Source organism: Meles meles, chromosome 2 (assembly GCF_922984935.1).
Source record: "Meles meles chromosome 2, mMelMel3.1 paternal haplotype, whole genome shotgun sequence".
Classification (NCBI taxonomy): domain Eukaryota; kingdom Metazoa; phylum Chordata; class Mammalia; order Carnivora; family Mustelidae; genus Meles; species Meles meles.
In genome coordinates, this window is record NC_060067.1 from 166145407 (window position 1) to 166169611 (window position 24205).

The following is a 24205-nucleotide window of genomic DNA, read 5'->3' on the forward strand; positions in this document are numbered from 1 at the left end:
ATCTAAAATAAATCACTGAGATATCATTTTTGGATGATGAAATTACTGATGTTTTTCTTTCTTTCTTTACTTTTTGTAAGGTTTCAACATTTTCCTTATTGACTATACATTACTTTTATTTATTTATTTATTTATTTTTTTAAAGATTTTATTTATTTCACAGAGAGAGATCACAAGTAGGCAGAGAGGCAGGCAGAGAGAGAGAAGGAAGCAGGCCCCCTGTTGAGCAGAGAGTCCGATGCGGGACTCGATCCCAGGACCCTGAGATCATGACCTGAGACGAAGGCAGCGGCTTAACCCACTGAGCCACCCAGGAGCCCTACATTACTTTTATTTAAAGAAAATAAATTTTTAACAAGGAGTCAATTAAGAGTGCAAGAGAACTAGGGAAAAGACAGAATTAATTATTTTGGTATAACCTCAAAAGAAAGGTGAAAAGTAGTAATAACTAACGTTTACTGAGCACTTGCTGTGTGTCACATATGATGCTGAAAATGTTACCGTTTAAATTCTTACAACTCAATTATCATCCTCATTTTACAGATAAAAAAACTAAGAAATGCTAAGCAATTTGCTCAAAGTAACTACTATGGCAAGTGGTAAAACTGAGATTCAAAGCTAACTAAGCAGACACTGAAGGCCAAGGACTCTGCCACCATCTCACACTGCCTCGGCCCTATGGATCATGCCATACAAAATACAACACAGGAGGCTCAGGCAAAATGCAGGCAGAAAGAGCCATAAGAAAATCAGAATGGTATAAGTCCAAAACTCTCTATGCCTATAGAAAGAATGTCAATAGCATATTCAAAGAATCACAACTATTGGAAAAGAAAAAAAAAACTTGGAGGAAAAAAAAGGACATACAGAACCTTAAGAATTATTTGGATTGGAAAACTGAAAATGAGGTAATTTTTTAATAAAGATTTATTTTTTTATTTTGGGGGTGGGAGAGTGCATGTGAGCACGGGGATGGAGACAGGGAGAGGGAAAGAGAGAATGCCAAGCAGAATTCCTGCTGAGAGTGGAGCCCAGCATGGGGCTCGATCTCACAACCTTGAGATCATGACCTGAGCCAAAATCAAGAGTCAGGGGCACCTAGGCAGCTCAATCTTTGGGCATCTGCCTTCAGCTCGGGTTGTGATTCCAGGGTCCTGTGCTGGAGCCCCACATCAGGCTCCCTGCTCAGGAAGCCTGCTTCCCCCTCTCCTACTCTGCCTGCTTGTATTACCTCCCTTGCTGTGTCTCTCTGTGTCAAATAAATAAATAAAATCTTTAAAAAACAAAACAAGGGCCAGAAGATGCTTAACCAACTGAATCACCCAGGCACCCCCAAAATGAGGTAAAATTTAAGTCAATATTCCTTTCACTATCTATCTGAAAATTAACAGCTCAGATCTCTGAAAAATACGGAAGAAAAGTCTCTAATAGATACTAACAAATTAAGAGAAGAAAATTCAAATATTGTGACTAGGACCCCCCAACAAAGTATAATAGGGCAAACCCCAAAATAAAGACCAGATAGGAAGCTATCACACACTTTCACTAAGCTCTTAAAATTGCTGATGAACGCTGTTTCCTGTTTGACTACATACATCCAGTTTACCTTATGTACATCCTTCTGAAGACAGAGTCCCCAGCGTGCCAATTCATTGCTGGCTGTTTCATTTTTTGAAATTCTCTGCAGCAAGCATTCCAGAGCATTATGGTGTTGTTTGGGGCTCAGGTTGATCTGCTGGGTCAAATCCTAAATAGATTTAAAATGCAGATAATAACTTCTAAGTATTAGTTTCTCCAATATGAAATTAAACCCCAATATGTCTAAAACATTTCCACTGAAATGGAAGACATTTTTTTTAAAAGATTTTATTTATTTATTTGACAGACAGAGATCGCAAGTAGGCAGAGAGAGAGAGGTGGAAAAAAGCTCCACGCTGAGCAGAGAGCCCAATGTGGGGCTTGATCCCAGGACCCCGGGGGATCATGACCAGAGCCGAAGGCAGAGGCTTTAACACACTGAGCCACCCAGGCGCCCCTGAAATGGAAGACATTTTAAAATACTCCAAAGATTTTAATAAATATCTCTCAGGAATGTGAAGGAAGTACAGGGTTAAAATTTTAATCATAGGGTGGCTCAGTCGGTTAAACATCTGCCTTCAGCTGGGGACATGATCCCAGAATCCTGGGACTGAGTTCCACACAGGGCTCCCTGCTCAGTGACGGGTCTGTTTCTCTGCCCCTCCCTAGCCTCGTGCTTTCTTTCTCTTTCTCTCTCTCTCTCCCTCTCTCTCGCTTGTGTGCACACACTCTCTCTCTCAAATAAACAAATAAATCATAAAAAAATTAATCATAAAATAATTTGAAATGTTATTGTTTCTTTCTCCCATGAGACAGCTAAATCTTACCTCTTTCTCAAAGCCATGTTCTGAATTTAAAATTCCTTAAAAAATTCAGGGGCACCTGGGTGGCTCAGTGAGTTAAATATCTGCCTTCAGCTCAGGTCAGGTCATGATCCCAGGATCTGGGATCCAGCCCTGCATGGAGGCTCCCCGCTCCGTGGGGAGTCTGCTTTTCCTTCTCCCTCTTCTTTTGCCCCTTCCCTGCTTGTGCCCTCCCTCTCTCTCTCCCCCAAATGAATAAAATCTTTAAAAAAATTTCTTAAGAAATTCTATGAAACAGGAGCAAAAGGGGCTTAATTACATCTCTTTAATATTTGGGGGAAATAGGGGGAAAAATGTCCTGTGCCAGGCAGAGCCAAACAAAACAGAATGGAAAATCAGATCCAGTCTTACACTTCATGTGATACCACTACTGTATTTAACGTTATCATAAGACACTTTTTTGTCTAGTGTTTGGTCCATAATTTGTGCTTTCTAAATGTTACTGTTAAATGAAGACCCAAAGACGTATATGAAGATTCTGAAGCACGTATGTGAGTTCTTTATTCTTCTGGAACCAAAGAACTATACAGTTGTTGTTCCCTATGAGGCAGTCATTACCACCTGTCTGCAGGGTGGTACAGATAGCTCTGTGATCATGAAGTCATTAGGTGACTGAGTGTTATAAAGAAGGATCCTTGACCTACATGCTGAATGCAGAAGGATCAAAGGTAAACATGAAAGACATCTCTTACAGGAATGCTAAGCTTCACTTCAGGCTCTTTACGATGTTATTGAAAACAGTCTGTGGCATCGGAGACAGGCAGGGGTCTGAGGGTAACAGACACGCGCTGAGTGAGACAGCACAGGAGCTCAGGTGTGGAAAGCCCCATGCACTGCAGACAGACTGGAGGTGAAGTGCTTGAGCGCCAGACTCATGCTGCTGCCCACGTCTGAGCTGCTCAGCTATTTCCTACAGGGACTCAGCCCAACACCTCCTAGACACTCCACACCCCACACGATATCCTTCTATCCTTTTACCTCAGTCTGACTTGATTATTCTTTGCTACGTTAGTGCTATCAAAGAACCTCACTTATGATCATATGACCAGTTTACAGTCATCTATCTGATTGGTGGGGGTAAAGACAGAATTACTTGTTTCCTTTTACCTCATGATCCAGGCACTCCACTGTTTTTTGTTTGTTTGTTTTTGAATAATTTTCAGAAGGTAGCTCCGATCAGCTATTTCACAGTGTAGGAAGGGACATGGAACATGTTTGGCAGAGAGAACTGGAGTCCGGAAAAACAGACCTGCCCAGGTGATGACATAAGCCCGCCCGGGTCTAGCTCCATTCAGGACATAAGCCTAGACATAAGCCTAGCCCAGGTCTAGGCCTTCCATTCAACACGGGCATTTCTCACCTTCATGGCTCTGAAGTCCTTCTTCATCTTCTCAGGGATTCCAGTCATGAATGAAAGCTCAGGCAGCAGCAGGATTTCACCTTTCAGCAGCTTTGAGGAGAGAATGGAGAGGAAAAATAAGGCAGTAAAGAAGGTCTTATTCCTCTGACCTAACAAGACATGCCATGACCAGGGCTGGGCCTGCAAGGACATAACAGGCACAACAAGGAACATAAAACCCCAGAAAAGAGGGCAGTGAAACACTACAAGTATTTTACTCTTTTCCCCTCAGTCACAATACTCACAGATTGTTTACAATACAGCCTGCTGTTTTAGGTAAAGAGGAAACTGCTGGGGCGCCTGGGTGGCTCAGTGGGTTAAGCCGCTGCCTTCGGCTCAGGTCATGATCTCAGGGTCCTGGGATCGAGTCCCGCATCGGGCTCTCTGCTCAGCAGGGAGCCTGCTTCCCTCTCTCTCTCTCTGCCTGCCTCTCTGTCTACTTGTGATCTCTCTCTCTGTCAAATAAATAAATAAAAAATAAAAAAATAAAGAGGAAAGTGCTGAAATGGTCAAAAAAAAAAAAAAAAAAAAAGGGAAAAACTAGGGGAAAAAAATCAACAATCTCCCTCTTGGGTCTCCAGGCAAGCTAAGGCAATACATCCCATCCGGGTGGGGTCTCCAGATCTTATCCTGGCTGGCTGATCTTCAGCCTTCTCACATAAGACAGAAGAGTCAGTGTCGAGGCACTTTCCCTGCCTCCAATCCGTTACCTGTCTAAAACTTCCCTAGTAGATCCAGTGTTTTAACCTTTAGCAGAAAATTCTTCTTATTCCTTAACCTACCTTGCTCATATGGATAATTAGCTCCTCCTTATGGGGACATCAAAAGCAAATCCTACCACATGAAGTGGAACTACTGGCTAGATGAGACAGCCCTGCAGAGTCTTCCCCAATCACACCGTAACACTGCTCCCCAGCTCCCAGCACCATGGATGAAGAGCTTAAGCTAGAAGTGCCAATCTGACACCCCTCCACTCACCATCCCTTGGTTATTCTGTCTCTCACTGGGCCTGTGGATCAGCAGTGGCTGGTCCTCTTCCTTAATTGTGATCCCATAGTTTTTGCTAGAGCAGGGCAGAGGCAGGAAAACATTTCAGAAGCAGCATCACTGCTCTATGGCAACAGTCTGGGTCTCTTAACCAGCACTGGGGTACACAATTTGCATAATACCCTTGTCAAGGATCCACCAGAAACTCCTTATAGCATTTCTATAACTTGAAAAGGCAGACTCAAGTTAACACTGCAATGAAATGGAGGAGAAATCATCTCAAAGGTCCAGGGAAAAATATGCTTAAAACTGCATCAAGTTGGAGTGCCTGACTGGTTCAGCCGGTTAAGCATCCAACTCTTGTTTTGGCTCAGGTCATGATCTCAGGGTTGTGGGATGGAGCCCTAAACAGGCTCCATGCAGAGTCTGCTTGGGATTCTCTCTCTCTACTCCTCTCCCCCTGCTCATGTGCACTTCCCCCCATCCTCAAATAAATAAATCTTAAAAAAAAAAAAAAAAAGAAGAAGAAACTGCATCACGTTGAAAGGCTTGGACAACTGGAAAGGCAAAATGATAGTCAAATGATTAAAACATGAATTTAGTCTTTCCAACCAGACTTCTACCTAAACCAACAAAAGAAATATAATTCAAAATCCTGGTACTAATTTATAAAGTAACTTCCAAAATTACTAAAACAAATGAAACTGTAAGGGTAGCATATCCAAGTGAAATCCCACAAATAAGCTCATTTGATCTTAGGTCCATTACCAATCCAATTATTTTTTTTAATTATTAAATTTTTAAATTTTTTAATACCAATCCAATTATTTAAAAAGTGTCCCAGTGTAAGCTACTCTGGAACTCAATATCCTGCTACAGAATGGTAGACTACATCCCACACCCACCCAAAGGCCCAAGCCCAGTCTCTTCTTTCCACCTGTAGTATTCCAAGAATGTGATCTCCTTCCCGTCAGACATTGTGAAGCTATCTTTTGGTGTCTTATTCCAATCCACGTCATCAATACGATAGGTACGATTGTTGTATCGGGTTATAACAATATTGCCAACCAGAAGTTTAGTGCATTCATTCTGGAAGTTTTCTTTGTTCTGCTGATACATGGCATGCCTTTGGAAAGAGACAAAAGACTTTTGAATCATATCTGTATACAGAGAGCACAATGAAAAGGATGGGAGATGCAAAAAAGTGCTTCAGGAATATGATCACAGCTACACTGCATTAGAAGGTTCCAGTTGTCTTTTTTAAGAGATAAGACTCTCATCTCTTTTCAACATTACCAAAAAAAACACAAAATCAATAAAAAATAGTGAAAAGAGGGGCACCTGAGTGGCTCATCAGTTAAACATCTGCTTCAGCTCAGGTTGTGATCCCAGATCCTGGGACTGACCCCCATGTCAGAGTCCCTGCTCAACAGGGAGTCTGCTTCTCCCTCTCCTGCTCTCTCTGCCCCTCCCCTGCTCTCTCTCTCTCTTTCAAATAAGTAATCTTTCAAAAAATAGTGAAAAAATAAAAGTAAAATTAAAAACTAACTAGAAATTAATAACATTCACAGTTTGCCTTCAAATAAGGTACTTTAATCATCAAAATAATTATTTAGTATTACCATTAGTCTATGGAAGGACAACAAAACATTCTCTAAACTATATTTGCCCTTCTGAGCTAATGGAAGGGATCACCAATACTTATTATTAGACAGCTCTGCTGAAGATGCTAAAGATGTAGATGAACAGATTCACCATAGATAACTGTACCCTCACGGTAACCTCTAAACAGTGCTGTGAACAAGCCAACATAGGAAACTCGTAGAAAGCATGTCTGAATATGCCCAGGGATTCAAGGAACGTTTACAGAAGCAGCTGATGCTTGAAGGAGCAATCTGCCAAGCAGAAACGCCAGGGCAGAGGAAGAGTGGCACTCCAGGCAGAGGCAGCAGTATGCAGGGCATAAGCAGGGATCTGGGGAGACAGGGAGGGCAAGGAGGTTGAAGAGGGACAGAAGATGGTAAGCACGGGCTGAAGACAGGCAGGGACCAGATGTAAATGTCCTTCAAGTCAAGGATCAGAGCTTGGACTTTTTTCTGTGAGTCAGTGTCACCCAGGGCAGATTCTTCAGGAACACTGGCCCCTTGAGAGGTTGTGAGGAGGTGTGAAAAAGGTTCCACAATCAAAAAAGTGGAGTCCATTGTGCAAGTTATAAGCCGTTTAGGGACTCACAACATACATGAGCACCTCAAACTGCTAAAGAAACATATTTACCTTTATTTACCCTCCAATGTATTTAACCATGGATTTTCCCCACCCTTTTCCTTTTAACCTCACTGAATGAACATTTATTGCCATCCTGGGCAATTAGTATCCTGCAGAACTCGACTTGAAAAAAGACTGTAGTAATTGATGAAAAACCATCTCAGAGTTTAAGCAGTTCAACCCTGACAACAGACCCTGGAGGCGAATGCCTGGGTTCAAATCTTCTGTCTTCCACTTACTAGCCTCAACTCAGAGTTGAGGGAATGCAATGACTTCATAAACATGAAGCACCGAGAACTGTACCTAGCACAGAGAACAGAACTGTGTGTTTGCAAACATCATCTCCATCATTGTCATCAGTGCCTGATACATGTCAGATGCAGTGTGTGTGTGTGTGTGCACGCACATGTGGGGGGGGGCGCCCTACTCTCCCTGCAGGTCAACTACAGAGGAGAGACAGCTACAAAGATAGTTCACTACAGGGGAGCCTCACTGGCTCAAGTTGGTTAAGACTCTGACTCTTCATTTTGGCTCAGGTCATGATCTCAGGGTCGTGAGATCAAGCCTGGTGTCAGACTCTGTGCTGGGCATGGACCCTGCTTAAGAGTCTCTCTCTCCCTCTCCCTCTGCCCCCCACCACTTGTGTGCTCTCTGTCTCAAAAAATGTAGGTTAGCTATATATATGTAGTTGTGGAAGTCAAAAGCAACTACTAGTATAGAATCCATACTCACTTTTTATTTTACTTTTTTTAAAAAATTTATTTATTTATTTATTTGACAGACAGAGATCACTAGTAGGGCAGAGAAGCAGGCAGAGAGAGAGGAGGAAGCAGGCTCCCCGCTGAGCAGAGAGACCAGTGCAGGCAGAGGCTTAACCCACTGAGCCACCCAGGCCCTGCTCCTCAAACACTTTTTAACTTGTAATTTATTTATGTTTTGTTTTGTTTTTAAGATTTTATTTATTTATTTGACAGAGAGAGAGAGCACAAGTAGGCAGAAAGGCAGGCAGAGGGGTAGGGGGAAGCAGGCTCCCTGCCGAGCAGAGAGCCCTATGTGGGGCACCATCCCAGGACCCTGAGATCATGACCTGAGCCTAAGGCAGAGGCTTAACCCACTGAGCCACCCAGGTGCCCCTTAATGACAGTTTTTAATATTCTCTTATCAAATCCCTTTCCTCTAATCACTGTCTTTTGCATCAGTAAAGGCAGGAGGTTGACATGGAGGAAGAAAGCACAATGAAGAAAAAAACTAAAAAGGGACTGAGGAACACAGCAGATAACAATATAGGCCTATGTCTTGTTACTACAATATTCAACATTGAAAAGTAGATAAAAATCTATGTTTCTTAACTGCAACTATTTCACTTTGACTTCTAAACTGGGATTGAAATAAAAAATTCAAATAAAAAAATCATGCTGAAAAGAAGGCAAACCAAACAACAACAAAAAATGAATATATACCATATGATTCTACACACACAGAATTCTAGAAGATGGACACTAATTTCTAGTGGCAGAAAGCAGAATAGGGTTTGCTGCCTGTGGTGGACAGAGAAAAACAAAGGTAGAAGGAGGTCTGAAAGAGACATGAGTAAATTTTATGTGGGCAATGGATATGCTCATTATCTTCATTGTGAGATTACAATGGTATATAAGTAAGTTAAAACTCATCAAATTGAATACTTTGAATGTATGAGGTTTATTTTGTCAATTGTGCCTTACTAAATCTGAAAAAAGAAAAGAAATTAATGGAATAAAAGATCTCAATGAGACTGAAATACAGATTAGGATTGAGTGTCCACTAATAACTAGTGGCATTTCAAGTTAGTGGGGGAAAAGGACCATTAAAAGAAAGGGTAAGAGGGGAGCCTGGGTGGCTCAGTTATTTAAGTGTCTGCCTTTGGCTCAGATCATGATATCAGGGTCCTGAGATCAAGCCCTGCGTCAGGCTCCCCGCTCACCTGGGAGTAACTTCTCGCTCTTCTTTTTTTTTTTTTTTAAGATTTTAAATCTTAAAGATTTTAAGAAGATTTTAAATCTTCTTCTTTTTTTTTTTTTAAGATTTTATTTATTTATTTGACAGAGAGAGATCACAAGTAGATAGAAAGGCAGGCAGAGAGAGAGAGAGGGAAGCAGGCTCCCTGCCGAGCAGAGAGCCCGATGCGGGACTCGATCCCAGGACCCTGAGATCATGACCTGAGCCGAAGGCAGCGGCTTAACCCACTGAGCCACCCAGGCGCCCTCTCTCTCTTCTTCTGCCATTCACTCCCACTTGTGCTCTCTGGCTCTGTCAAACAAATAAAATCTTCAAAAAAAAAAAAGTTTTATTTATTTATTTGAGAGAGAGAGACAGCAGGAGGGGGAAAATAAGAAGGAGGAACAGGAGAGGGAGAAGCAGGCCTGCTGCCAAGCAGGGAGCCTGATGCCATGCAGGGCTTGATCCTAGGCCCCTGATAACATGACCTGAGCTGAAGGCAGATGCTTAACAACTGATCCAAGCAGGTGCCCTCCAAAAAATACATGTTTAAAAAAGTGGATAAGAAAACTTGCTATCCAGGGGTGCCTGGGTGGCTCAGTGGGTTAAAGCTTCTGCCTTTGGCTCAGGTCATGATCCCGGGATCCTGGAATCGAGCCCCACATCGGGCTCTCTTGGGTCTTTGTCTGTCAAATAAATAAATAAAATCTTTAAAAAAAAAATTAAAAAAAAAAAGAAAACTTGCTAACCATTTAAAAATTAAAAAAATTTAAGGGGCGCCTGGGTGGCTCAGTGGATTGAGCCGCTGCCTTCGGCTCAGGTCATGATCTCAGGGTCCTGGGATCGAGCCCCACATCGGGCTCTCTGCTCTGCGGGGAGCCTGCTTCCTCCTCTCTCTCTGCCTACTTGTGATCTCTCTCTCTGTCAAATAAATAAATAAAATCTTAAAAAAAAATTTAAAAAAATTTTTTAAAAATTTTTAAAAATTTAAAAATTTTAAAAAATTAAAAATTAAAAAAATTAAATTTTTTTTTAAATTAAAAAAAGAAAACTTGCTATCCATTTAAAAAATAAATTCTTTATCAATTTAACATTAATGTGTAAGAAATTAAACAATAAAATCAGGTGAAAATGTAAACATTCGTGTGTTCCTGGGAATTGAAAATTGCAAACTTTGTAAAAGATATATTGTTTTGCCGCCATGGTAACAAGGAGCCATAAAATTCCAGGTTTGTTTGTTTTCTTAATTTTATTAAATTCATTTGAGAAAGAGAGAATAAGCAGGGGGTGGTCCAGAGAGGTAGGGAAAGGCAAACTCCCTCTTGAGTAGGAAGCCCAACATGGGGCTCAATCCCAGGAGCCCAGGACCACAGCCTGCGCCAAAGGCAGATGCTTATTCAACTAAGCCACCCAGGTGCCCCCATAAAATCCAGTTTTAAGCCTGTTTAATACATCTATATCAACTCACCTCAGCAACCAAGCTATCCAACCAGAGTTATCCCCTTGTTTCTGTATATTGGCCAATTGTGGAACTTAATCCAATAAGCATCACAACAAGTACTACTCAATCAACAACAGACTACCTTAGCAACCATGCTTCTGCTGCTTGCCCCTCTGCAAGACTGCTGTCCTGAACTCCATACCTCTCCAGTACTCTCTGTAAGATCAGCAGTCTCTTCTCACTACAATAAGCAATCAGCCTTCTCTTTATGTCAGACAGACCAGAGGTCTCATCGTCCTTTGACATTTCTGGAGGTCTCACCACAGTAACTGTGGAAGCTCTTCCTTGGCAAAACTCCTAGGAGTTTCATACCCACAGATGCACTCACTGGGCCCCTTGTGCTTAACTCTATCTGTCCTTCAGATCTGCTGCCAGTGAGTCAATCCCAACAAATAGGTGAGCTCAGACTAGTTTCATTAGGCTTTAGCTGCTTATCTAATGTGCTTTCCGGTTGGAAGTCATTGTTTGGACCCACGTCTTTGTATGAGGTCTTCAGGCTTTTTGTTTTGAAGAAATATAATTTGAAAATTATTTTTGCCATTAACTTGATGACTCTTTATCTGCTTACTTTGCTTTTGCTGTTATTTGTCTATATGCTTAAAATCTTCTTTCACGTGTTTTTGTTTTGCTCTGCATTTCCTTCTTTCTGTTAAATGTACAAGAGAGTGTTCTATAGGGAATGAATGGAGGCATAAGCCAGATAATTCTCTAAACTAAGCCAGTCTACACCAAAGACATCACAGGTTGGAGGTTCATTTGATCAGAGACCAATTTGTAAAAAAGCAAGTGGTCAAACATTAGAAGGCACTTCTTGTCTTGGCAATTTGTGAAACAAGATCACTGTGTTGTTTATTTAGTTCAAATTCCAGGGTCAATGATAGTTGGGTCACTGATCTTATGGCCCTTCCTATCTGTGTTTGGAACCTGAAATATGGTTCACAAACAACACATCCTTAGACAACTTTAGTGCTCCTCCTTCTTGTTGTCATAGGTTTGCCTCTGCCAAGGTCTCAAACACCCTGGGAAAATTTCTGTTTCCAATATAAAGGCATACATATCATAGTCCTAATTCTGGCACTTTCCTTAACAAAAGGTAAAAATAAAATCACAATGTCCAAAGTGTACACAGTACATTTTCCAGTATAATTCATATGCTGGATCATAAAAGCTCAGTGAATATAAAGAATAGAAATAATACAAAGTGAATTCTCTGATCACAACAGAAGAAATTCAGGAACTCACATACATGTAGAAAGTGAACACGCTCCCTTAAATCATCAAGGGGTCAAATAAGAAATCACAAGGTAAATTAGAAAATACTCCAAGTTAGATGTAAATGAAAACACAACATACCAGAATATACAGCTACAACATTACCTGAAGGAAAATTTATAGCTGTAAAAGCCTATATTAGAAAGAAAAAAATACCCCAAATAAACTTACCTTCCACCTTAAGACACTGGAAAGAGAAAAGCAAACTAAATCTTAAGTATGCAAAAGGAAGGAAATAATGAGTATTAAGAGTAGGAATTAATGAAATAGATAACAGAAAAATACAGTCAACAAAACTAAAACACTGGCTTTTTGAAAAGGTCAACAACACTGACAAACCTTTAGCTAGACCACCTATTAAAAAAGGAGACTCAGGTGCAAAAAGAATGAATACTGTTACTCTGAAAAAATAAATAAAATGGGAAAAAAAAAAAAAAAAAAGGAGACTCAGGGGGTGCCTGGGTGGCTCAGTGGGTTAAAGCCTCTGCCTTCCACTCAGGTCATGATCCTGGGGTCCTGGGATAGAGCCCCACATCGGGCTCTCTGCTCAGCAGGGAGCCTGCTTCCTTTTCTCTCTCTCTACCTGCCTCTCTGCCTACTTGTGATCTCTGTCTGTCCAATAAATAAATAAAATCTTTAAAAAAAAAAAAGGAGACTCAGATTTCTAAAATCCGATGAAGGAGGGGACATTACAACTGGGGTCACAGAAATAAGAAATAAGAACTGTAAGGGAACACTGATGGCAGTATGCCAACAAACTACATAAACTAAATGAACTGGACAAACTCTTAGAAAAACACAAATTACCAAAATTGACCCAAAAATAAATCGAAAATCTAAATAAATATCTAACAATACAGACACTGAATTAGTAATTTAAAAACTGCACACAAAGAAAAACCAAAACCCAGATGGCTTCTCTGTCAAATTTCTACCAAGCATTCAAAGGAAAATGGATTTCAATCCTTCATAAACACTCTCAAAAAACAGAAGAGGAAGCAAATACTTCCCAGCTCTTTCTATAAGACCAGTATTACCAGACAAAGGTAACACAAGAAAAATACAGATACTGCTTAGGAATATGGGAAAAAAATCCTCAACAAAATATAAGCAAACCCAAACCAGCAACATAAAGAAAAAATTATACATCATGAATAAGTGGGATTTATCCCAGGAATGCAAGGTTGATTTAATATTGAAAATCAATTTAAAAAGGATGTTTTGGGTTTTTTTAAATGATCAAAACCCAATTCCCTTTCATGATAAGAACACTCAATAAACTAGGAATAAAATGGAATTTCCTCTATCTGATAAAGGGCATCTACAAAAAACTCACAGCAAATATACTTGCTGGTGAAAGACTGGATGGATATTTTCTTCCTAATATCAGGAAAAGAGGACAAGGATGCCCACTCTCACCACTTTTTTTTTTTTTTTTCCTGGTTGAACTGTCTTTATTAACAAAGGGAATATCCAAAAACACTACATTGAGGAGGGGCGGGGCCAGGGCTTTTCCCCCCCTCACTTTCTCCACTCCTATTCAAACGTTGTACTAGAGGTCCTAGCAGGATAACTCAGCAAGAAAAAGAAATAAAAGCGATCCAGATTGGAAAGGAAGAAATAAAAATATCTTTATTTGCCGATGACATGATCTCCTATATAGAAATCCCAAAGAATCCATGAACAAACTGTTTTAAGGAGTACTTGGTTCTGTGTGGATCCTTAGAAGGATGCTATTGAAGGATCATAGAATTTAGGACAGGAAATCTTTTTTTTTCCCCCTAAGATTTTTTATTTATTTATGAGACAGAGAGAGGGGGGGAGCACAAGCAGAGGAAGAACCAGGCTTCCTACTGAACACAATAAACTGTTTTAACTAATAAATGACTTCACAGGGGTTGTAGGATACAAAATTAATATTAAAAAAAAATCAGTTGTTTTTCTATACACTTGCAAGGAACAAACCAAAAATGAAATTTTAAAAATCCATTTGCAAATGTATCAAAGAGAACAAAATACTTAGGAATAATTGCAAACTTATACTCTGAAATCCACAAAACACTGTTGAATTAGTGGTAAGTACATATAAAATTATATACTTAGAAAATGAAGATAATTTTATTTAAAGATTTTATTTATTTATTTGGCAGAGAGAGATCACAAGCAGGCAGAGAGGAAGGCAGAGAGAGAGGAAGGGAAGTAGGCTTCCTGCTGAGCAGAGCGCCTGATGCAGGGCTTGATCCCAGGACCCTGGGATCATGACCTGAGCTGAAGGCAGAGGCTTTAACCCACTGAGCCACCCAGGCGCCCCAAAGATAATTTTTATATCCAAAATAAGCTATTGTGCAGGTAACAAAATCAATCCTACACATACTACATAATTCACTTATAAACAGCTTTTGTGTAGTAATAAAATATGACAATTTTAATGAAAGTAAATGAAACTTTAATGAAAGTAAAACTTTAATAAAAATAAAATTCAGTAAATGGAAAAATATGCCATACTTGTGAACAGGAAGATTCACTGAACATTCTCCCCAGTTGATGCCAAACAAAATGCCAACTGACTTTTTTCCTTACTTTCATTAAATTAGTCAAAGGATCACATGCAAGAATAAATGGGTGGTATTTCCTATGAAAATTCTGAAAACAGATTCCTTGACAAGTATTAAAAGTTAATAAAATTATAATAACTAAACCACTATTTTAACAGTATCACACTGATTTTAACCATGGATCAAAATAGAATATTCAGAAATAAATCCAAGTATTTTTTATTTTTATTTATTTATTTTTAGATCCCATTTTTTTTATGCGACAGAGCACAAGCACGGAGAGCAGCAGAGGAAGAGGGAGAAGCAGGCTCCCCCATGAGCAGGGCACCAGATGTGGGATTTAATCCCAGGACCCTGGAATCACAAGTGAGCGAGCGAGTTGAAGGCAGACACTCAACAACTGAGCCAACGAGGCGCCCCTACATTTAGTATTCTTAATCTGTTCTACAATTTAAAATCTAAATAGAACAAAGGCCAATCTGTATTCAGCTATTACTGAACTTTCCAGAAAATTGTTAGCTTGTTAAAAGTAAATCCCACCATTCACTCACATGACATCCAGTACTGAATCATTCCGAATGACCTTATGGGAGACATCAGCTAGGAGAAAAAGACCTCCATCTGTCCTTCGGATGCTAGCTGCATAGCCTGGCCAGATCTGCAACCTGAAGAGACAAGGGAGCTTTACCTCAAGGTTCTTAAAAAAACCACAGATACTTCCACACCCCCATTTGAAATGGTTGAGCAAATACCGCCCCCCTCCCCAGTAATAGTGAGAAAGCACCATGAAACAAAGTAAATCGACATCTTTGTGAACTTAGTAACAAACTAAACTATGGAACAGATTTAACTGATAGATTGTATTTATAATCATAAAATACTGTTGACATTTCTGTACTACATATGGTAATCACAATGAAAAAACTGTTTCCAGAACATTCAAAAATGAGGAAAAGAACACTACTGACCTGTGTTGCTGTAGTACCATAGCACTTGTAGGGTCATAAAAGTTTCTCCCCACAAGCTTCATATCTAAAAGTTTCATTACCCTGAAATGAAGAGCAAAAATGGGTCTTCTAGAGAAGAATAAAAAAAATTCAAGCTCAACTACTCTGAACTGTATTTTCCTTTTGAAGCCTAAAGTGTCAGAATTGTTGGTGCCCTTTGCACAATATACCTTTTAGGCTGAGAATACTGTTGCCAAAAGAAAAAGAAAAAGAAAAATTATGAAAGCATTTATCTTGAGGTAAATACAACTGACAACAGCTTGTCCTACATACTGGGTGACCAAAAACAGAGTCAATTTCCCAGGTTCAATTTACATTATTTTTCACCATTAACTAAAAAGAATGCAAGAGTCAATTTCTGTTTGTAAAGAAGCTATACTTGTTCCTGGCAGTTCACCTTACTAAGCAGAAATTGAGCTCTGTGTTTCATTTAAAAAGAGGTGGTATAGGAATAAGTTTTATGAAAATCTAGGTCTTATAAAAAGTAAAAACAATTATAAGCTGTCTGAATCCAAAAATCAAGAGACGTGGAAAAAAGTTCTTCCAGCAAAAATTTTTGCACACTACCACATTAAGTAGCCCCATCAGTAACAACATGAAATTATGCAATATAAACATCTGCTTTTAAAGTTCATGAAAGATTCCAAAGGAACCCAACCAGCCACCTGAAACTGTACCCAAATCAAACTAATCATTTGACATAACTTTTCAGTAAGTTAGCCTCAATACCATCCATTTATTTATTAAATGTTTCCAAACTCATCTTTATATGTGTGTGGTATAACACCATCCAAGCTGCTAAAAAAGCACTGTTACAAATATAAGACTGAGATTAAAGAAAATAAGCTGTTTCCTCACCGACGGAAAACAACATTGTAGAAGGGAATGCACAAGTCAGAACAGGGCTCCAGGATCTTTGTCAACTGAATCTTAATGTTGATATCTGCGCCATCAGTTTTCCTTTGACTTTTAAGCTCAAGAACCTAACAAATAAATATATGCAAGTTAAAAAAAAATGACAAAAACTACCAAGCCCTAATCTAATTCAACCATGTTCTAGAAAATACTAAAATGTCTGAAATATATTTTCTACTTGCCCCTTATTTTGCCTGTCCACACTGGCCCAAATCACAGCATAACAACTAGGATTTAAAAAAAGATTTTGGTAAGAGGACTGACTAGCAATAGATGCCTTCCCATCTCAAATCTTAAGCCATTCTCTGTCACTGAGGTCAAAGGCTTCCAACCACTCCTCTTATGTGAGAAGAAACTTCTTGAAGAATTCAGATGAAAGTCTTTTAGTCTGACATTTCTTTTTTTTTTTTTCAAGCTTTTATTTATTTATTTGACAGAGAGATCATAAGTAGGCAGAGAGGCAGGCAGAGAGAGATGGGGGAAGCAAGTTTCCCACTGAGCAGAAAGTCTGATGCAGAGCTCCATCCCAGGACCCCAAGATCATGACCTGGAGGTTTAACCCACTGAGTCACTCAGGCATCCCTTGTCTGACATTTCTTTGTTATGGAAAAGCCTGTCTTTCCTCTAAGAATAGCTAAGTAAAACTCAAACATCAGGATGTCTATGATTTTCTACCACTCAAAGCGCCAGAACTCTCTTAGGTTTCAATCCAAAATCTATTTCCTTTTTGGTCTTACTTGTTGAAGTTTAATAGGCAGATAGAGAATGGACCCATCAAAAGCAGTAACATTTCCGGTGACAGCTTGATGGTCCTTCAACATGCCAAACCTCATGCTTTTGCACTCCACATTGGGGCTAGAAGACAATAGAGAGGATTTACTTCTATTTGCTTAAATGGCCAACAATCTTTACTACTGCTCTGTAACAGGTTTGGTAGAGAAACAGTCAATTGTAACTACTGCTCCATCTAGTGGTCATATTAAAATTCAAATATATTGACTATGAAAGGAATTTCAACCCAATACCTGCTCACAGGAAAGAAACCTGTAATCCCACCACCCAAAGACAACTGCCTTAACATGCCAGTGTACCTTCTTCCTGACTTTGGACAAGAGGTCAGAAAACTTTCAGTAAAGGGCCTGATAGCAAATATTTTAGTCTTTACAGGCCATATAGTCTCTACTCAATATGGCCAACATGCATGAAAGCATCATGGACAATATGAAAACCAGTGGGCCTGATTATGTTCCAGTAAAGTTTTATTACAAAACAGGCAACGGGCCAGATTTGTCCTGTAGGCCAGCCATACTCTGCCAATCCTTGCTCTAGAGGCTGCAGAAATATACATTTTAAAAATAACTTTTTTTCATTTGTGGCAATTTCTACTTTTTATTGATTCATTGTCACAAATCTTACAGCTTTGAAAAGCTCCAGTACCTACTTAGTACAATGGCTGTCCCATTTCAGATCAAAACATATACCTTGTTGAACAACTATAAAGTTTAAACAAATCTAAGGCTAAAAAGGGTTAAGTATGTTCAAGTACATGATGAAAGATTAAAAAAATCTATCAGTAATCCAATACAGCTGTCCCCAAAAGTAAACATTCATATGTTAGTATCACATTTCAAAATGCTTCTCCAAAAATTCATCTACATGAATGGCACTATGCCTTAAACACAGTATTTTAAATTGTCTCTCTGGACTTCCTTCACATAATACAAGGAAGCCATAGGATAACCAGTCCACTACAATACATCTTCTCAGTATCCTCTCAATGGTCTGGCATGCTCTTTATATCATGGCTTCAAAGGTCCAGACCTACGATCTTGAAATTTATAGAATCCATGTCTTCTCCACTGTCTAGTCAATGGAGAGACCTGTGAGGACTCACATTCCTTTCTGCTTCATTAACATTTGTTAATGAATCCATTTCCAGAAAAAGGGTTCTTCCCTCTCATTAATGCTCATCTGTTTATGTTCCAGAGCAGGCCCATTTCCACTACCTTTCCCTCTCAGGGGTTCAATTTCACCTTTTTTTTTTTTTTTTTAAGATTTTATTTATTTATTTGACAGAGAGAGATCACAAGTAGGTAGAGAGGCAGGCAGAGAGAGGAGGAAGCAGGCTCCCTGCTGAGCAGAGACCCCGATGCGGGGCTCGATCCCAGGACCCTGAGATCATGACCTGAGCCGAAGGCAGCGGCTTAATCCACTGAGCCACCCAGGCGCCCCCCCCGCCTTTTTTTTTTTACCTCCTTCTCTTCACCTACCACATGCGCTCAGCTTTAAAGCAATCTTGTTACTCTCTTTAATTATCAATCCATTTCTCATTTCTCTTACATACTTGTTAGGTAAGTGGCCAATTCACTGGCTATTTCCCATTGCCTGTGTTCTCCTTGGTTCTTTTAGTCTACTTTTTTCTCCATAACTCTAACAAAGCTACTAAAAAATCAGCAAGGGTGTTCTTCAGAAGAAATTCAGTAACTTTTTTTCTGAGGCCAAAATCAACTACCTCCTCTTCATTCAAAGGAGCTGTCTTTTGTCTTTATAATTTGTCTTCAGGATATTTCCCCATAACTGTTCCTTTCTTTTCTCCTTCACTCCACTTACTCCTCTTACACCAATTAGCACCTGTGCTTCAAAAATCAGTCTTCCATCTTCCTATTTTCTCTCCACAGATATTCCAAAACACTCATTCATTTTCACAACTCTAGCTAATATCCTCCAGCTAATGACTCTCCTGAGATTTTAACACAGGACTTGAATTCACAACCATGAAATCAAGACCTGAGCCGAAATCAAGAACTGGATGCATAGCAACTGAGCCACTCAAGTGCTCCCTCCTAAGATTTGAAAAGAGAACACAAACTGACATGAATTCTTAATTTTTAAGAAGTAAGAGAAACACTGAAGGTATTGCTATAAGATTAAAGTTATTCTCTCTGATTTTTTCACCCTCAAATCTCACCCTAGACTGTCACTGGAGAGCCAGTGGTATGGTATGTGACTTATGCAAGGAGGTTCCAGGTTTTGTGGGGTGTGGGTCTTATACCAGTGGGGCGGGGAGGAGTTTCCCTTTAAGAACAGGAATATAAAATTGCACATATAAAATAAGTTAAAATATTAAAGTATTATGGAAGGGGTCTATGCAAGTAAAAGGCCCTGACCTTAAGCTTCACCAACTTCACAGCAAATCTGCCTTACAGGTGTATAAAGTGGCACCTACTAAGTTAAAATCTGAAATGGTAATAGAGCTAAACACGAATAATTTAACACTAAATTTATCACAAGGATCTGAGTTTGTGGAGGGACGTTCATCAGGAATCACAGAGAAAAATACTCAGTTATCCCAGGGAAATTATTTCATTAATTTTCTCTACAAAGTGAATACATAGAAAAAAAGTTGTGCATACCTGAAAGTCACATGATATTGATAAACTGCTTCATTATGACACTGTATTTTGATAAGGTTCAATCCCAAAGGTTGTGGTGTTCCTTTTGAGCCTTGCTTCACAAAAAGCTCTCTGGAAAATAAAACCATGTATATATATATATATATATATCAAAAACAAAAATGCAAACAACTCATGCCACAAATTAAAAAAGAGAAAAAAAAAACACTGACACAAGTAATACCTTACACAAGTCACACAAAAACACGCTTTGAAGGCTAGAGGCTAAGTTTGTAGCAATCTCTAACTAGAGAAGCAAGATCACCCTCTTTGCCTTGGTAATATCAATGGAATAACTGAGGCCAGCCTACTAAGAACACAAGAATTAGTTCCACCAAAAAAGATGAACTGTTGAAATATCTTTCCTAGATGATTTCCTAATCCTTGATGTGACAAAGAACTGGCTTTGCCTGAATTGAGAAGGAAATGAAAAATCATTTGAGTCTACTCTCTGGTACATACTACCTAAACCATCAACCCTGTTTCACTTCATCAGGAATTCTCCTACCTCTTTGTTATTCTCCCCACTGGCAACCCCCCCCCCCCCCAAAAAACAAACAACCTTGCAGTACCTACCACTCACAAAGGCTTTTAGACACAACAGAAAGAGTATTTTCAATATTATGAGAAGGCCACCTCCCTCATCATTATCAAGCAGAGAAGGTGGTGCTCCAAACTTACTTTTCCTTGTGTTCTACAGTTCCAAGTAGAGAGTGATCCAGAGAGTGCGGTGAGGATGGGGGTAGAGGTGGTGGTGATGACAGCGGGGTAGGATCCTGAGAAGTCAGGCCGAGAGCACCAGGAGCCTTGTATACTCCTCTGCCTATACCACCAGCTGTTCTTCCCAAAGGTAAGAAAGATGTATCTGAATTCCCTCTTCCAACCATTCTGAAATATTGAAAAGAGAAGCAAATCAAGACTCTCTCAACCACGCTACTATCTATACCCCATCTAAATGATTCCTCCAAGTTTACCTTCTTTTCCTGAAGGAGTCAGCAAAAGGGACCCAAACCTTGGGATTCTCTCCAGATCCAAATATGCCTATTCAGCTCATTCACTAATTGCTATTAATACTGACTCTCAAAGTCAATTCCCATGGGCAGAATTGAGATGGAAGAGTGAATCAGTCAGGTTAAAGAACCACCAGAACCATGTTAACTTAATAGGGCAAATGGAGTTATAAACTGCCCAGCAAAGGACTGCTTTTTACCCTTTTCCTGTGACTGACTGGATCAGTGACTACTGATTATTCTTGGAAAATATCCATTCTTTTTTTTTTTTTTTTAAAGATTTTATTTATTTATTTGACAGACAGAGATCACAAATAGGCAGAGAGGCAGACAGAGAGAGAGAGGAGGAAGCAGGCTCCCTGCGGAGCAGAGAGCCCGATGCAGGGCTCGATCCCAGGACCCTGAGATCATGACCTGAGCCGAAGGCAGCGGCTTAATCCACTGAGCCACTCAGGCGCCCCGAAAATATCCATTCTTTAATATAAAACCTGCACTGTTTATAAGATAATACAACCCTTTTCAGAGTTTCTCTTTGGGCTTATAGAGATATTGCATCTGAATCTGACACTTACCCTTGAAAGCAACTTTACCCACCTATTCCAGCCAACGTAGGCCTCTGCTATCTTGCTATCCCCAGCTGCCAACACAGAAGGATCCAGAAAAGTGGGATGGGGTTCTTCTTTGTCCTTGCGTACCATACTGGTAGATAAACCTCGACCTAAAATGCCTCTACCTGGATGGAAGGGCCAAAACCCAACTATCACTGTGAGATGAAGGTGTTATAAAGTACAATTTTTTTTTTTTTTGGAAGATAAATTGTATGTCTTTGAGAATAAAGCAATCATACATACACACTACCACACTTCTTTTTCAAGTTAGTTTTCCACATACCTAAAGGAGGTATTTCCCGTTTCAGAGGGGCCCGGGACACTGTCTCAAGGCCCAGTCCTCGGAACATAGAGACCAAACCTACAGATTCCTATGGAAAGTTAATAAGTAGAGTTACTTGAAAATATATTTCAACAGTTACTCTAAGATGTGGATTGTGTTTCATTTCTAAGGTGAAATAACAGTGTTATTTCAATGACTGCAAGTGACACACATTCTGTAACACACGTAGTCAAATGTTTAAGAAGACATAATAAAGATGCTTCTAACAACAAGACACCCAGAAACACTGATGGTTTTCTTAAAGTCTTGGCAAATAATAAAAATCATCTTTGAATGTTACACATGTTATAATAAAGGATAAAAATACCTCATAAAAATTATTTAAGTAGTTTTTTTAGAGGTTGGAAGGGCAGATAAAGAGAGACAGAGAATCTCAAGCAGATTCCACGCCCAGCATGGAACCCAACACAGGGCTCGATCTCACAACCCTGAGATCATGATCTGACCTGAAACCAAGAGCTGGAGATTAACCAACCCAGCCACCCAGGTGCCCCTTTAAGTAGTTTTTTTTTTTTTTCTTTTAAAGATTTTATCTATTTATTTGACAGACAGAGATCACAAGTAGGCAGAGAGGCAGGCAGAGAGAGAGGGGGAAGCAGGTTCCCTGCTGAGCAGACAGCCCGATGTGGGGCTCAATCCCAGGACCCTGAGATCATGACCTGAGCCGAAGGCAAAGGTTTTAACCCACTAAGCCACCCAGATGACCCCCTTTAAGTAGTTTTAATAAACACTTTTAATACTGTGTCATCATAGGTTTTTAAGCATAAATACAAGTATAGTCCATAATTTAATATACAGAGTCTTTTTTTCTAGTTTGTTTCCTATATATCCAACGTAACAGGGAACATATGTACTAGCTAATAAATTTTCAGAAAAAAAAACAGACCATTGGGGCGCCTGGGTGGCTCAGTGGGTTAAAGCCTCTGCCTTCGGCTCAGGTCATGATCTCAGAGTCCTGGGATCAAGGCCCACATCGGACTCTCTGCTCAGCAGGGAGCCTGCTTCCCCCTCTTTCTCTCTGCCAGCCTCTCTGCCTACTTGTGATCTCTGTCAAATAAACAAATAAAAAATCTTAAAAAAAAAACAACAACAAAAAACAGACCATTTAAAGGAACCTAAGGTCTGGGTTTTTTAAAACAACCTGCAACAAAACTTGCTACTGCTTTCCTGTGGCAGTCTTGAAAGTTTACTGGTGTTATACCAACTAGAGCTGCCACGGATAGACTCAAGCAAGTCATCAAAGAAAAAAATACAACATGTCATCTTTTCTTCTGCCTACAGAACATTACATTTGACACTGTCTACTTAAAACTGTCATAACTGCATTATCAGGTTTTCCCTATATTTGTTAACTCTTTATTCTTTGAAATTTCTTAATTATAGACAAATACCATTCTTAAAATTACTATGAATTAGAAGATTAAGAATGTACATACATGCAGTTGTACACACATTAGAAGCATAAGCTGAGGATCTTTTTCTTTAAGATCTGGGCAGAGCCCTCTAAGAGGAAACTCCTTAATAATTATTACCTCAGAAGCAGGAGTGGCTGCTAATACCATAGAACCAAACTCAAGGGAAAAATCTAAACACTTAAAAGCCGTATCTTCAAATCTGTCATTTATGTACGTATATATATTTATATCTATAGAAGCTAGAGGACTAAGGTCCATACCCAAGTCTATCTAGCATTCTTTATGAGGCACTTTTTCTAAACTCACAACTCTAGAATTTGAAATATATGCCCAGAAAAAAAAAAAAAAACCAACCAACAAATGAACCAAAAAAAACCCCCAATTTTTTTCATATAGGGCTGCACAGTTATTATAAGCCCGTTATTTCCTCTGATGATAAGCTGTATGCTGCTACTGTGCATCCAGACAGGGTCTTACCCTTTGCGCTGGCCCACTCCGTGGGCTTGGTTCCCCTGGCTTTCCAAACACATGGCCTCTGCCTGCAGGTCCTGCCCTGCCCAGAGCTGAGTCCAAAGGTTTAGGAGCTTGCAGCCAAGAGCCTGGCATCCGTACACAGTGAGATGGGTGCACAGAAGTGCCCCTGAAGGGTGGTCGGACAGGATCCATTGAAAGGCTGCAGAGAATACCGACGTCAATCCTGTTCTGATCAATTACCTGCCGGCATTTTATAAAGATTAAAGATTTCCAACTGTTTTCCTCTTCCTTCAAGACAGACTCACAAAGCATTAAAAGGTTTCTTTAGGTCAGACCAGTAATACAACCAACCTCCTATATCATATTCACCTCAAAAGTTCTATTTAGCCTGGAATATTCTAACACTCTCCATCAGCAAGCCCTTAAAAGCCAAGATCTCTTCAAAGTTACATACGTTTTCTACCCAAACAGCCTCTCAGAGAACTCAGTCCTGTAAGTTAACTTCCTGTTGTGCAAGGAAACGCTTTTTATATATGAACATGATTTTGGTTTATGAGCCAGTTCACATTAAACTATTCCTCTTCCCC

The 24205-nt window shown here is 39.7% G+C and overlaps 1 protein-coding gene across 2 annotated transcripts in view; it reads right to left on the reverse strand.

The window, feature by feature from the left end:
- PIWIL2 (piwi like RNA-mediated gene silencing 2) overlaps positions 1-23810 on the reverse strand; it is a 75857-nt gene extending 52047 nt beyond the window's left edge. The window contains exons 1-13 of one of the 2 annotated variants that reach the window (XM_045986685.1): positions 23622-23810; positions 21670-21757; positions 21373-21511; positions 20450-20656; positions 19730-19840; positions 17054-17171; positions 16260-16384; positions 15363-15443; positions 14946-15059; positions 5765-5953; positions 4819-4903; positions 3802-3891; positions 1607-1747 (exon numbers count right to left, since the gene is read on the reverse strand). In XM_045986685.1, coding sequence (XP_045842641.1) covers positions 1607-1747; positions 3802-3891; positions 4819-4903; positions 5765-5953; positions 14946-15059; positions 15363-15443; positions 16260-16384; positions 17054-17171; positions 19730-19840; positions 20450-20656; positions 21373-21511; positions 21670-21757; positions 23622-23810 — 1677 coding nt within the window. Of the gene's footprint in view, positions 1-1606; positions 1748-3801; positions 3892-4818; positions 4904-5764; positions 5954-14945; positions 15060-15362; positions 15444-16259; positions 16385-17053; positions 17172-19729; positions 19841-20449; positions 20657-21372; positions 21512-21669; positions 21759-23621 lie in introns of those variants that run through there. The other variant, XM_045986691.1, reaches the window with a different exon arrangement.
- Between the last annotated feature and the right edge of the window lie 395 nt (positions 23811-24205).